Source organism: Trachypithecus francoisi, unplaced genomic scaffold (genome assembly GCF_009764315.1).
Source record: "Trachypithecus francoisi isolate TF-2019V2 unplaced genomic scaffold, Tfra_2.0 Lachesis_group0, whole genome shotgun sequence".
In the NCBI taxonomy this organism is placed as follows: Eukaryota; Metazoa; Chordata; class Mammalia; order Primates; family Cercopithecidae; genus Trachypithecus; species Trachypithecus francoisi.
Window position 1 is genome coordinate 15,496,016 of NW_022681453.1, and position 14,913 is coordinate 15,510,928.

Sequence of the window (14,913 nt, forward strand, 5' to 3'; positions counted from 1 at the left end):
CCACCGCGCCCGGCCTGATTTATTTTTTTAACATAAAAATCTAAACGTCTGTTCAACACATGTGTTGTAAACTACAAAAAATAGTTTAATGAACCTGCAAGTACCTGTCACCCAGCTTCAACAATTAACAACTCATGACCATGTTGCTTTGTGTATAGCTCTTCATTTTGGCTTCTTTGGAAGCAAATCTAAGAAATCATGGCATTTCAACCTTATGCCAGATGGCTGTCAGAACAGAGTGCTATCCTGAGGGCTTCCTCAAGTGCCACAAAGGGCTTGGGTCCTGCTGTCCAGATTGGGCCTTTCTGTCTAGACTGTTGTCTCCTTCAGCTTTCAGATACCATTTTCTTTTCTTTTTTTTTTTTTTGAGATGGAGTCTTGCTCTGTCACCCAGGCTGAAGTGCAGTGGCGTGATCTTGGCTTACTGCAACCTCCGCCTCCTGGGTTCAAGCAATTCTCCTGCCTCAGCCTCCTGAGTAGCTGGGATTACAGGCACGCGACACTATGCCCAGCTAATTTTTGTATTTTTAGTAGAGACGGGGTTTCACCATGTTGGCCAGGCTGTTCTCGAACTCCTGACCTCGTGACCCGCCCGCCTCGGCCTCCCAAAGTGCTGGGATTACAGGCATGAGCCACTGCGCCTGGCCTCAGATACCATTTCAAAGTTTGTCCGAAGCCATCGCAGCCACTACCAGGCTAGGTAAGCTTCTAGATTTTCTTGAGGGAATTTAGGCTGTTAACAATCCTTGAAACTTACCATAAGGCAATGTGGATATCTAGGCTTTTGGCAAATTGATGTGCCAAATGCCAAGTCCTGGGAGAATCATGTTCTTCATTCCCAATATGGATGATCTGGGTAGGGGTGTTTGATACAGATGGTGGTGTCCACGTGTGACAGTTGCAGTGTCACACAATTGCTGCCAAAGCCACCTTCCCTTTTGCCTCTTTCCTGGTAAAAACCCACCGAGAAGTAAATGGCAAAGCCGGAGTTGAAGCTGTACCACTCTGCCCAGGTGTGTCTCTAAAGGACCTTTCCCTGTTGTTTCAGACCTCAGAGGGTGGGGGGTTCTCCAACACAGCACTGGGCAAAGCCTTCTGAATATTCCCATTTGATTCTATCCACAGCCACACAGAATGAGTAGAGCAAGTTTGTTCTAATTTTCCCAGTTGATGAAATTGCCCAGGTTTCTCAGCTGGCAAGTCATATAATTTAGGCTAAGCCCAAGTATTAGGACTCAAATTCCATGTTCTTTTCATGGGCAGCAGTTCTTTTTGTTGTTGTTGTTGTTGAGATGAAGTCTCACTGTTGTCACCCAGGCTGGAGTGCAGCGGCGCAATTTCAGCTGATTGCAACCTCCGCCTCCCAGGTTCAAGCACTTCTCCTGCCTCAGCCTCCTGAGTAGCTGGGATTACAGGTGCCCAACACCACACCTGGCTAAGTTTTGTATTTTTAGTAGAGATGGGGTTTTATCATGTTGGCCAGGCTGGTCTCGAACTCCTGACCTCAGATGATCTGCCTGCCTCCGCCTCCCAAAGTGCTAGGATTACAGGTGTGAGCCACTGCACCTGGCCAGCCGGCCAGCAATTCTTAGAGTGCAGTGCCAGACCAGCAGCTTCAGCATCACCTGGGAACTTGTTAAAAATGCAGATTCGGCCGGGTGTGGTGACCCACGCCTATAATCCCAGCACTTTGGGAGGCTGAGGCAGGCGATCACCTGAGGTCAGGAGTTTGAGACCAGCCTGATCAACATGGAGAAACCCCATCTCTACTGAAAATGCAAAATTAGCCAGGCATGGTGGCACATGCCTGTAATCCCAGCGACTTGGGAGGCTGAGGCAGGAGAATCGCTTGAACCTGGGAGGTGGAGGTTGCGGTGAGCTGAGATTGCGCCATTGCATTCCACCCTGACAATAAGAGGAAGACTATGTTAAAAAAAAAAAAAAAATACAGATTCTCGGCTCATCGCCGTGACTCATGCTTGTAATCTCAGCACTTTGGGAGGTCTAGGCCGGCAGATCACTTGAGACCAGGAGTTTGAGACGAGTGTGGCCAACATAGTGAAACCCCGTCTCTACTAAAAATACAGAAATTAGCTAGGTGTGGTGGTGGTGCCTGTAATCCCAGCTACTTGGGAGGCTGAGGCAGGAGAATTGCTTGAACCCGGGAGGCAGAGGTTGCAGTGGCAAAAATTGCGCCATTGCACTCCAACTTGGGCAACAAGAGTGAGACTCCATCTCACCAGGAAAAAAAAAAAGCAGATTCCTGGGCCCCACTCCAGACCTAATGAATAAGAAACTGAGGGTGGCTCCCTGCAACCTGTTTTAACAAGCTCTCCCAGAGCTCATCGGACTCAGACTTGGACTCGTAAAACAAACACATCCCTCCCTACCAACTTACCTCCAGCTACACTGCCAGCCTCTGTCCAGGGCCCCCTGTAAGGGACAGAGACCTTGAGGCCCTGGCTCTGCACTGTCATTACCCACAACACGCAGATTCAGTTTGATTCCCAGTTGACCCAAAGCCTTGCTCTTCACGGCCATAGGCAGAAGAGGAATGAACCTGGCTAAGATCCAGGCAGAATATTTTGGGAATGAAATCCTATTTGGCTTTCTAGCAAGTGAGGAACAGTACTTTTTTTTTTTTTTTTTGAGACGGAGTCTCGCTCTATCGCCTAGGCTGGAGTGCAGTGGCGTGATCACTGCAAGCTCCACCTCCCGGGTTCACACCATTCTCCTGCCTCAGCCTCCTGAGTAGCTGGGACTACAGGCGCCCGCCACCATGCCTGGCTAATTTTTTTGTATTTTTAATAGAGATGGGGTTTCATCGTGTTAGCCAGGATGGTCTCAATCTCCTGACCTTGTGATCCTCCTACCTCGGCCTCCCAAAGTGCTGGGATTACAGGTATGAGCCACCGTGTTTGGCCTTTTTTTTTTTTTTTTTTTTGAGACAGAGTTTCACTTTTGTTGCCCAGGCTGGAGTGCAGTGGCATGCTCTTGGCTCACTACAACCTCCACCTTCTGGGTTCAAGCGATTCTTCTGCCTCAGCCTCCTGAGTAGCCTGGACTACAGGCATGCACCACTATGCCCAGCTAATTTTGTATTTTTAGTAGAGATGGGTTTCACCATGTTGGTCAGGCTGGTATCGATCTCCTGATCTTATGATCTGCCCGCCTCGGTCTCCCAAAGTGCTGGGATTACAGGTGTGAGCCACTGCGCCTGGTGAGGAACAGTACTTTGACTGCTGGACTTTACGCTGGACCAACTCAATTCTTGGTCCAAAGTTGGGTATTTTCTTTCGTTTTTTTTTGTTTTTGTTTTTTTTTTTTGAGACGGAGTCTTGCTGTGCCGCCCAGGCTGGAGTGCAGTGGCCGGCTCTCAGCTCACTGCAAGCTCCGCCTCCCGGGTTCACGCCATTCTCCTGTCTCAGCCTCCCGAGTAGCTGGGACTACAGGCGCCCGCCTCGTCGCCCGGCTAGTTTTTTGTATTTTTTGGTAGAGACGGGGTTTCACCGTATTAGCCAGGATCGTCTCGATCTCCTGACCTCGTGATCCGCCCGTCTCGGCCTCCCAAAGTGCTGGGATTACAGGCTTGAGCCACCGCGCCCGGCCAAAGTTGGGTATTTTCGCCTTCCCCTCCAGCCCTGGGGATTAAATCTGTTTCTGCTTATGTTGAAGAGGTCTTCCTTGGCCTGGTTCCAGATCTTCTTTTTCATTTTTTAAACTTTTAATAGAGTTGGGGTTTCACTATGCTGCCCAGGCTGGTCGCAAAATCCTGGGCTCAAGGGATCCACCCGCCTCAACCTCCCAAAGTGTTGGGATTACAGGCGTGAGCCACTACACCCGGCCCTGGCTCCAGATCTTTACCAGGTTTACTTTGTAAGCCACTAAATAGGATGGGGCTGCCAATTTGCCAGAGGCACGTGAGCGGTAGTTAGGAACAATTGCTAGGACCTAGAGGGAACTAACTTTGAAACTTCCTTAGATGACATTGAGCTAAGGATTAGCATTATTTTCCCCCCAAAAGCCCCATTCCATCTTCCTGCCTCCCATCCACATGACAGCTGGTTTGGATTTGCTGGAGAGTGAGCTTGGCAAGGTCCTAGCCCTGGGCCGCGCCGAGCCGCCTACTGAAGGCCCAGGGCTGTGGTGAGCGAGGGCGGGCTGCCGATGCCCTCGCCTAGGCTCGGGCCTCGGGTCCGCCCGGCCCGCAGGGGGCGCGCGGCGCTCGGACCGGCTGCTCCCGTTCTCTTCGCCCGGTCCCTGCCGCGCACAGGCCGCAGGGTCGGCGGGAGCACGATGGCGGCTGCCAGGAGACTCATGGCGCTGGCCGCCGGCGTCTCTCCGCGCCTGCGGCCGCTGGGTCCCCGCGCTGCTGGGCGACAGGGTCGCTCGCGCGGCTTCTCATCAGGCTGCGCCCACCCCGACCGCACCAAGGAGGCCGCCGAGGCCGAGTCAGGGATGGCCCCCGGCGGGCCTGGGGAAGGCGACGGAAGCATGGTGAACGGTGAGGGCATCGGCGGGGGCGGGCGGTCCGCAGCGCCCTTGACTCCTGGGATGGCAGAGCTAGGGACGCGGGCCGAAATCGGGCCTGGCGGCCGGGGGTCCTCTTTTCCATAGTGGCCAAGTTCGCCATCCGTCGGCGCGCAGCGGCCCTGCTGTTTGTAAAGCTTAGCGTGGCACAGGCCCGAACGGACCCTTAGAGTGCCTGTTCCCAGCAAGAATAGGTGAGAGATGCGAGACCTCGAGGGAGTGGGGAAAACGAGTAAAGTCCAACTCCTGCCGGGATGAGTGGCCAAGGGCTAGAGCTTCTAGGGACAAGCATGCCCTCACCAGTGTGAGAAATAGCCCCAAATAACTCCTGGGACATCAGGATCTCAAACAGAGACAGAATGACTGCTCTGGTGGATTCCAGCTTTGTGCCTCCCAAATAGTGCAGGGAATAAAACTGTTGAAAGCATCAAGGGTGGGTAGAGAGTGCCAGCTTTCACCAACCTTACAGAGCTGAAGTGGGCGTGGGGGGGTGGGGGTCTCAGTGCAGCTCTCTTGGTAAACCAGTGGGTGTAGTGGGCTACTCAAAGTTGGGTCCCTCTGTGACCAACTCCCCATCCCCCCTCCGCCCAAATCCACTTAGATGTGGTTTCTTAACTGCTTGACTCTTAGTTGCTTTACAAGTTACCGCTTAGAGGGAGACAGGATCAGGTGTCCTCCATCCTGGCCACTTGACACAGGAGTCTGTCCCAAGGAAACAGTCTCAAACCAGGCAGCAGAGTTATATCAGAATACTTGGAGGCACTTTTTCAAAATATAGAGCCGTCTCCAACATCACTCCCATTCTCAGGTCCCCTGTGGGGAGCTGGTTGTCCATGCGGTGAAAAAGCTCCCCAGGTGATCAGTATACACACAGGTGCACATGTGCATATCTACATCTCCTTTTGGAGCTGCCAGAGGCTACAGTGGAAAATGATATGGTCCCCCCATATTCCTAGCAGACCTCTCCATGACCTGGTTAAGCCTTGTGTCTGGTACAAGCTTACTCTAGGTGGATAATCTCTTCCCTTTCTGCTCTGGGATTAATCCAAAAAACAAGTGAAAAGAAGTGAGGTACCTCGCATGGTATCTGATGCATCAATTTTCCCCTTGACTCCAGAGAACTTGGGGGAGGAATAGTTCATGCCTGCTCAGATATAGAGGTTTTCTTTTTTCTTTTTTTGAGATGGAGTTTCACTCTTGTTGCCCAGGCTGGAGTGCAGTGGCATGATCTTGCCTCACCGCAACCTCTGCCTTCCGGGTTCAAGCGATTCTCTTGCTTCAGCCTCCCAAGTAGCTGGGACTACAGGCGCCTGCCACCAGGCCTGGCTAATTTTTTTGTATTTTTAGTAGAGACAAGGTTTCACGAGGTTTCACTATGTTGCCAGGCTGCTGGTCTCGAACTCCCGACCTCGTGATCCGTGTCCCTTGGCCTCCCAAAGTGCTGGGATTACAGGTGTGAGCCACTGCGCCCAGCCAGATGTAGAGGTCTTTAATCAGTCCCCACACATAGCTTGGTTCTGTGGGAGCCTTTTGCAGTGTGCTTCGTTACGGTTGAGAGCTGGGGCCCGGTATTCAGCATCTGGATCTCATCACTTGAGACACATGGGGCCAGGTCTCTCTTGTGTGTGTCTTATTTTAGGAAGAGCCTTGCATTGTCTTGATCTCCAGTTTGTGTGTGTGGTGGATTTTTGTTTTTGTATTTTTTGCTTGCTTGTTTGTTTAGTGTCTTCTTTCAGACATCAGACTAGGGGTGTTTATTGACCAAGCAGGCTTTTGTAGGTGATGTATGAAATAAGGAGGTTGGGCGGGTAGAGGATGCTGGTAGCTTCCCTTTTGTGGTGTGTGGGTCATTGGCCCTTCTTCAGGAGATGGTTATTCAAGTGGGTCTGGCCCCACTCTTCCCTGTAAACCCTGAAGTCATTCCTCTTTTCTTTTCCAAGATGCTCCTGGGTGGTTTGGGGTCATGAGACAGCATCCTCAGAATCCAGCCCAGGGTTGCCCTGATACACACCCCATGGAGTTTTTAAAAGAAAAAGAACAACTGTAATGCTTTTGTTCTTATTTTCTTAGCTTCTAGGGACCTATTAAAAGAATTCCCACAGCCCAAAAATCTTCTCAACAGTGTGATTGGAAGAGCCCTCGGCATCTCACATGCAAAAGACAAACTAGTCTACGTGCACACAAATGGACCGAAGAAAAAGGTAACTGCTGGTGGCAAGGAAAAACATTGGTATGACTCAGAAAGGAGGCTGTTTGTCCTTTCTCTCTTAGATTTCCTTGTCAAGGAGGCCATAGAATGGGTTTCTTGAATTAAAATGGTTAGCAGAGACTCAGAGCAAAGCTAGGTTTGAAGAAGAGCCAGAATATGCATGCCTGGTTTAGTGAAGGGGAACACAGGCAAATGAGGTGCCATCTTATCTAAGACGGCCCCACACGGATCCTTGGTTTTTGTTCCCCATTGACTAAGGACTGCAGAGGGTTAGAGTTAATGATGAGAATTCTTGCCCTTGGAGTCTTATAGATTCTGGAACCATAGAAGCATGCTGGCAACCCATTCTGGATGATTTTTTAACATTTATTTATTTTTGTAGAGACAGAGTAAGAGTCTCTCTGTTAGCCAGGCTGGAGTGCAGTGGCACAATCATAACTCACAGTAACCTCAAACTCCTGGGATCAAGTGATCCTCCCACCTCAGCCTCCAAAGTAGCTGGGACTAAAGACAGGTGCCACCACACTCGACTAATTTTTTGTGTTTTTTGTAGAGACGGGTTCTTGTTATGTTGCTCAGGGTGGTCTCAAACCCCTTGGTTCAAGGGATCCTCCCTCCTCAGTCTCCCAAAATGCTGGGAGCCACCACTGCTCTCAGCCTGGATGATTTTTAAAGATAAAGATGGGGCCTGGTTGTGGTGGTTCATGCCTGTAATCCCAGCACTTTAGGAGGCAGAGTAGGGAGGATCCTTTGAGCCCAGGGGTTTGGGACCAGCCTGGGCAGCATAGACCCCATTTCTACAAAAAATGAAAAAGTTACCCAGACATTGTGGTGCAGGTCTGTAGTCCCAGCTACTAGGGAAGCTGAGATGAGAGGATTGCATGAGCACAGGAGGTTGAGGCTGCAGTGAGCTGTGATTGCACCACTGCACTCCAGCCTGGGCAACAGAGTGAAATCCTGTCCCCCACAAAAAAACAAAAAGATGAGGCCGGGCGCGGTGGCTCATGCCTGTAGTCCCAGCACTTTGGGAGGCCGAAGTGGGTGGATCATGAGGTCAGGAGATCGAGACCATCCTGGCTAACATGGTGAAACCTCACCTCTACTAAAAGTACAAAAAAGTAGCTGGGCGTGGTGGCGGGCACCTGTAGTCCCAGCTACTTAGGAGGCTGAGGCAGGAGAATGGCGTGAACCCAGGAGGCGGAGCTTGCAATGAGCTGATACCGTGCCACTGCACTCCAGCCTGGGTGACAGTGCAAGACTCCATCTCAAAAAAAAAAAAAAAAAAAAGGTGGCCGGGCGCGGTGGCTCAAGCCTGTAGTCCCAGCACTTTGGGAGGCTGAGACGGGTGGATCACGAGGTCAGGAGATCGAGACCATCCTGGCTAACACAGTGAAATCCCGTCTCTACTAAAAATACAAAAACTAACCGGACGAGGTGGCGGGCGCCTGTAGTCCCAGCTACTTGGGAGGCTGAGGCGGGAGAATGGTGTAAACCCGGGAGGCGGAGCTTGCAGTGAGCTGAGATCTGGCCACTGCACTCCAGCCCAGGCGACAGAGCGAGACTCCTCCTGAAAAAAAAAAAAAATGAAGATGATTCCAGCTTGGCCTCTAGCTAGAACATGGCACCTCGAAGAAACAAAACAACTTGGGGTAGAACAAATGGTTTCACAGTGAGACAGTTAAGAGTCTTATAAGGAGTTAATGATGGGATTGGGGTTCTGTCCTCTGTTCTCAACTCTGAACCTAGCACATTGCTGCTGTGCGGTCTGCTGCTGTGAGGTCCACCACTGTTTATTCTCCATGTAATTTGCAACAACTTTGTAGTCTGGAGTAGCAAGAGTTCTGATTTCTCTCTTCTCTTTCTCAGAAAGTCACACTGCACATAAAGTGGCCCAAGAGCGTGGAGGTAGAAGGCTATGGCAGCAAGAAGATCGATGCTGAGCGGCAGGCTGCAGCTGCGGCCTGCCAGCTGTTCAAGGTGACCCTCCCTCAGTGAAAGCCATGCAGACCTTCCTCCTGGGAAACTCCTTGCCCTTTGTTCTTATTAGTAGAGGTTGGCCCAGTGTTCTACCACTCTCCTGTCCTGAGCCTTTCCCACTTCCTGATTCCTTTCTTACTGGTCAACCAATGACATATATATATATATATTTATCTATTTATTTTCTGTATTTTGTTTTTTTTTTTTTTTTTCTTTCGAGTCAGAGTTTTACTCTGTTGCCCAGGCTGGAGTGCAGTGATGTGACCTTGGCTCACTGCAACCTCCACCTCCTAGTTTCAAGTGATTCTCATGCCTCAGCCTCCCAAGTAGCTGGGATTACAGGCACCCGCCACCACTCCTGGCTAATACTTGTATTTTTAGTAGAGAGGTGGTTTCACCCTGTTGGCCAGGCTGGTCTTTTTTTTTTTTTTTTTTTTGAGACGGAGTCTCGCTCTGTCGCCCAGGCTGGAGTGCAGTGGCCGGATCTCAGCTCACTGCAAGCTCCGCCTCCCAGGTTTATGCCATTCTCCTGCCTCAGCCTCCTGAGTAGCTGGAACTACAGGCGTCCGCCACCTTGCCCGGCTAGTTTTTTGTATTTTTTAGTAGAGACGGGGTTTCACCGTGTTAGCCAGGATGGTCTCGATCTCCTGACCTCGTGATCTGTCCGTCTCGGCCTCCCAAAGTGCTGGGATTATAGGCTTGAGCCACTGCGCCTGGCCAGCCAGGCTGGTCTTGAACTCCTGACCTCAACTGATCTACCTGCCTCGGCCTCTCAAAGTGTTGGGATTACAGGCATGAGCTCGTAATCTATTTTCTGTGGTTTTAAGAACTACAGAGAGGAACTGCTTATGAAAAACTTCCAATATACAGCATGATGGATATATTTCCGTGTTGGTTTCTGTTTTTCTTTTCTCATCATTCCATGTAGGTTTTTCTCTATAGCAATGTAGTCCTGTCTTACTTTATTTTTATTTTTTATTTTTTTTGAGATGGAGTCTTGCTCTGTTGCCCAGGCTGGAGTGCAGTGGCACGATCTCAGCTCACTGCAAGCTCCGCCTCCCGGGTTCATGCCATTCTCCTGCCTCAGCCTCCCGAGTAGCTGGGACTACAGGTGCCCGCCACTACGCCCGGCTAATTTTCGTATTTTTAGTAGAGACGGGGTTTCACCGTGTTAGCCAGGATGGTCTCAATCTCCTGACCTTGTGATCCACCTGCCTCGGCCTCCCAGAGTGCTGGGATTACAGGCACTTTTTTCATTTTTAGTAGAGACGAGGTCTCACTATGTTGCTCAGGCTGGTCTCTAACTCCTGGCCTCGAACAATCCTCCTGCCTCCTCCTCCCAGAGTACTGGGTTTACAGACATGCGGCACTGTGCCTGGCTCTCATTTTTATTTGAGACAGGGTCTTGCTCTGTTGCCCAGACTGGAGTGCAGTGACATGATCATGGCTCACTGCAACCTCGACCTCCCAGGCTCACGCCATCCTCCCACCTCAGCCTCCCCAGTAGCTGGGACTGCAGGCCTGCACCACCATGCGTGGCTAATGTTTTTGTATTTTTTGTAGAGATGGGGTTTTTCCATGTTGTCCAGGCTGGTCTCAAACTCCTGGTCTCAAGCCATCCTCCCACCTCAGCCTCGCATAGTGCTGGGATTGCAGGTGTGAACCACTGCGCCTGGCCAGGTTCCTAAGTCTTCGTCTCTGCTCCGACAAGAGAAAGCCACAGGATGCATATTCCCTCAGCTTCTCATCTTCTCATGGTCTCCAGGCATTTACTGTTCCTTTCTCTTTCCTGCATTTGAACAGGAAGGTCCCTGTTGCTATTCTGGGCCCCCATAATACCCATCTCTTTTCTCTGTTCTTGTAGTAGTCCATTGCTATAAAGGAATATATGAGACTGGGTAATGTATTTAAAAAAAAAAAAGAGGTTTATTTGTCTCACAGTTCCGCAGACTGTACAAGAAGCCTGGTGCCAGCATCTGCTTGGCTTCTGGTGAGGCCTCAGGAAGTCATAGGGGAAGGGAAGGGGAGCTGGTGTGTCCCACAGCAAGAGATAAGCTAGAGTCACTGAAACAACTAGCTCCTGTGTGAACTAACAGGGCAAGAACTCATTCATTACTGTGGGGAGAGCATCAAGCCATTTATGAAGGATCTGCCCCCATGACCCAAACACCTCCCACCAGGCCCACCTTTGTCATTGGGGATCACATTTTGGCATGAGATGAGGGGGCAGATACCCAAACTGCAACAGTCCCCTTTCTCTGTCTCTCTTCTGCGTCTCCTCTCTTGCCCTTTTGTTTATTTTTCAGATTCTTCCTCTTCTGGTTCTTTTCTGTAGGCCTGAAAAATACTCAGTGCTCTGATTTTTTCCCTTGGCTCTGATCCACTGCAAACAACTCTGTGCTTGTATTTTCTCCACTGTTGCTGACTTGGCCATCTTCGTTCATGCCCTCTAGTTACCTATTTTTTTTTTTTTTAAATAGAGATGGGGTCTTGCTATATTGCTGAGGCTGGTTTTGAACTCCTGGGTTCAAGCCATCCTCCCACCTCAGCCTCCCAAAGTGCTAGGATGACAGGCATAAGCCACTGTACCCAACCTATGTGTATTTTACTCAATTTAAAAAATAGAAAAAGAAAATGCTTTAGTGGACCACTTCAGGTATTTAGTTTTCTCTCTCATGGCCTTTTCCTTTTTTTTTTTATTCCTCTCCCATCGTCTTGGCATTTTCCTTATTGTTGAACCTTGAACTATTCTTAATGAATGGTTATATCTGAAGGGGTGATAAAATTATCCATTTTATATTAACTTGAGAGCCAGTTAATACCTTTTTTTTTTTTTTAAATAAAGATAGGATCTTTCTCTGTTGCCCAGACTGGTCTCTGATTCCTGGGCTGAAGTGATCCTTCTGCCTCGGCCTCCCAAAGTGCTGGGATTACAGGTATATGCTGACTGCCTGGCCTCTGTGTACATCTGTATCCCCTCAGTGCTCTGTAGCCTTGGCACTGCCATGCATTTTGTCCTCAGCCACTGAAAGACCTTTGCTTCTCTTTTCTGTCTAGGTCACTCTCAAGTACCTTTTCCTCTTCCACCCTCTAAAACATCTTGATTGATTGATTGATTGATTGATTGAGATGGGGTCTAGCTATGTTGTCCAGGCAGGTCTTGAACTCCAGAGCTCCTGCCTCAGCCCCCAGGTAGCTGGGATTACAGGCACACACAACCATGCTCAGCTAATTTTCTTTCCTCCCTGAGGAATCTTGTCTCTTATAGGTTCAACCATTCTCCTGTGTTTAATGTCTCGAAAATATCCATCTCCCATAGGGTAGTTCTACCTCAGTGGTTCTCAACCATGGATAATTTTGTTCCTCATGGAACATCTAATTCTTTTTTTTTTTTTTCTTTTTGAGACGGGGTCTCACTCTTGTCCAGGCTGGAGTGCAGTGGCGCAGTCTCAGCTCACTGCAGTCTCTGGCTCCTGGGCTCAAGTGATCCTCCCACCTCAGCCTCCCAAGTAGCTGGGACTACAGGTGTGTGCCACCATGCTTAGCTAATGTTTTTATATTTTCGGCAGAGACAGGGTTTTGCCATGTTGGCCAGGCTGGTCTCAAACTCCTAAGCTCAAGCAGTCTGCCTGTCTTGGCCTTCCAAAGTGCTGGGATTACAGGTGTGATCCACTGTGCCTGGCTTCTTTTTTTTTTCCCTGTAGAGATGGTGTCCCACTATGTTGTCCAGGCTGGTCTTGAACTCCTGGGCTCCAGTGAACCTCCCACCTTAGCCTCCCAAAGTGCTAGGATTATAGGTGTGAGTCACGGCTCCTGGCATAGTTATTTTTTTATTGTCTTTAATGTGTACAATACGATGTTTCATACTTGTATACACTTTCATAAACACAGAATGAAATGAATACTATAGTCAAGCAAATTAACATACCCATCACCTCAAATAGTTATCTTTTTTTGTGGTAAGAGCACGTAAGGCTGGGCATGGTTGCTCATGCCTGTAATTCCAGCAATTTGGGAGGCTGATGTAGGCGGATCAGTTGAGCCCAGGAGTTTGCGACCAGCCTGGGCAACAGGGCGAAAAGCCTTTTTTGTATTTTACAAAAAATACAAAAATTAGCAGGGCGTGGTGGTGTGTGCCTGTAGTCCCAGCTACTTGGGAGGCTGAGGTGGGAGGATTGCTTGAACCTGGGAGGCAGAAGTTGCAGTGAGCCAAGATGATACCACGGAACTCCAGCCTGGGCAGCAAAGCAGGACTCTCTCAAAAAAGAAAAAAAAAAAAAGAGCACCTAAAATGTACTCTTGGCCTGGCGCTGTCTCATGCCTGTAATCTCAGCACTTTGGGAGTCCAAGGTGGGCAGATCACGAGGTCAGGAGTTTGAGACCAGCTTGGCCAACATGGTGAAACCCTGTCGCTACTATAAAGACAAAAATTAGCCAGGCGTGGTGGTGCATGCTTGCTACTTGGGAGGCTGAGGCAGGAGAATCTGTTGAACCCAGGAGGCGGAGGTTGCAGTGAGCCGAGATCGCGCCACTGCACTCCAGCCTGGGCAACAAGATCAAAACTCTGTCTCAAAAAAAAAAAAAGAAAAAATGTATTCTCTTAGCAAATTTCCATTTTATAATACAATATTATTAATTATAGTCGTTATGGTGTACCTTAGATCTTTAGACTTACTCTTCTTTTATATATGTAACTATATTCTTGGACCTACATCTCCCCATTTCTCTTTTCTTCCTGTCCCTGGTAACCACCAGGCCTACTCTGTTTCTGTGTATTCAGCTTATTTTAGATTCCACATGAGAGATCATGTGATATTTTCATTTTGTTTTGTTTTTGAGACCGAGTCTCAGTCTATTGCCCAGGCTAGAGTACAGTGGCACGATATTGGCTCACAGCAACCTCCGTCTCCTAGGTGCAAGCAATTCTCATGTCTCAGCCTCCCAGGTAGCTGAGACTACAGGCATGTGCCACTACGCCCAGCTAATTTTTGTATTTTTTGTAGAGATAGGGTTTCACCATGGTGGCCAGGCTGGTCTTGAACTCCTGACCTCAAGTGATCTGCCTGCCTTGGCCTCTCGAAGTGCTGGGATTACAGGTGTGAGCCACTGTTCCCGGCCCATGTGGTATTTTCTTTGTGTCTGGCTTACTTAGCATAACTTCTTCCAGGTTTATCCATGTTTTTACTTTTATTTATTTATTTTGAGACAGGGTCTTGCTTTGTGGCCTAGGCTGGAATGCAGTGGTGCGATCATGGCTCACTGCAGACTCCACCTCCCGGGCTCAAGAGACCCTCCCACCTCAACCTCTGGAGTAACTGAGACTGCCGGTGTGCACCACCACACCTGACTATTTTTGTAGAGACGGGGTCTTCCAGTGTTGCCCAGACTGGTCTTGAACTCCTGAGCTCAAGTGATCCACCTGTCTCAGCCTCCCAAAGTGCTGGGATTACAGGCTTAAGCTACCGCACCTGGCCGGATCTCCTCTTCTTTAAAGGGTGAATAATACCCTGTTGTGTAGATGCACCATTCATCCTTTGATAGACGCTTAGGTTGTTTCTGTATCTTGACTGTTGTGAAGAATGCTGCAGTTAACATGGGAGTGCAGACATCCCTATGAGATGAGGATTTCATTCCCTTTGGGTATATACCCAGAGCAGATATTGCTGGACCATATGGTAGTTGTATTTTTAATTTTTTGAGGAACTTCTTTATTTTTTATTTGTTTTTTTTAGTTTTTGAGACAGAGTCTTGCTCTGTTGCCCAGGCTAGAATGCAGTAGCGTGATCTCGGCTCACTGCAGCCTCTGCCTCCTGGGTTCAAACAATTCTCCTGCCTCAGTCTCCCGAGTGCCCGCAATTACAGGCATGTGCCATCATGCCTGGCTAATTTTTGTTTTTTTTTTGAGATGGAGGTTCACTCTTGTTGCCTAGGCTGGAGTGCAGTGGCGCAATTTTGGCTCACTGCAACATCTGCCTCCTGGGTTCAAGCAGTTATCCTGCCTCAGCCTCCTGAGTAACTGGGATTACAGGCATGTGCCACCATGCCTGGAATTTTGTATTTTTAGTAGAGATGGAGTTTCTCCATGTTGGTCAGGCTGGTCTGGAACTCCCGACCTCAGGTGATCCGCCTGCCTTGGCTTCCCATAGTGCTGGGATTACAGGTGTGAGCCACTGCGCCTGGCCAATTTTTTGTACTTT

At 49.3% G+C, this 14,913-nt stretch overlaps 1 protein-coding gene across 6 annotated transcripts in view; it reads left to right on the forward strand.

Annotated features, from left to right (window-relative positions):
* The window catches only part of DHX30 (DExH-box helicase 30), a 53,027-nt gene that overhangs the window by 23,648 nt on the left and 14,466 nt on the right, over window positions 1-14,913 (forward strand). For 5 of the 6 annotated variants that reach the window (XM_033205866.1, XM_033205879.1, XM_033205852.1 and 2 more), the window contains 2 exons: window positions 6,601-6,731; window positions 8,606-8,716. In XM_033205866.1, coding sequence (XP_033061757.1) covers window positions 6,601-6,731; window positions 8,606-8,716 — 242 coding nt within the window. Of the gene's footprint in view, window positions 1-4,152; window positions 4,505-6,600; window positions 6,732-8,605; window positions 8,717-14,913 lie in introns of those variants that run through there. The other variant, XM_033205844.1, reaches the window with a different exon arrangement.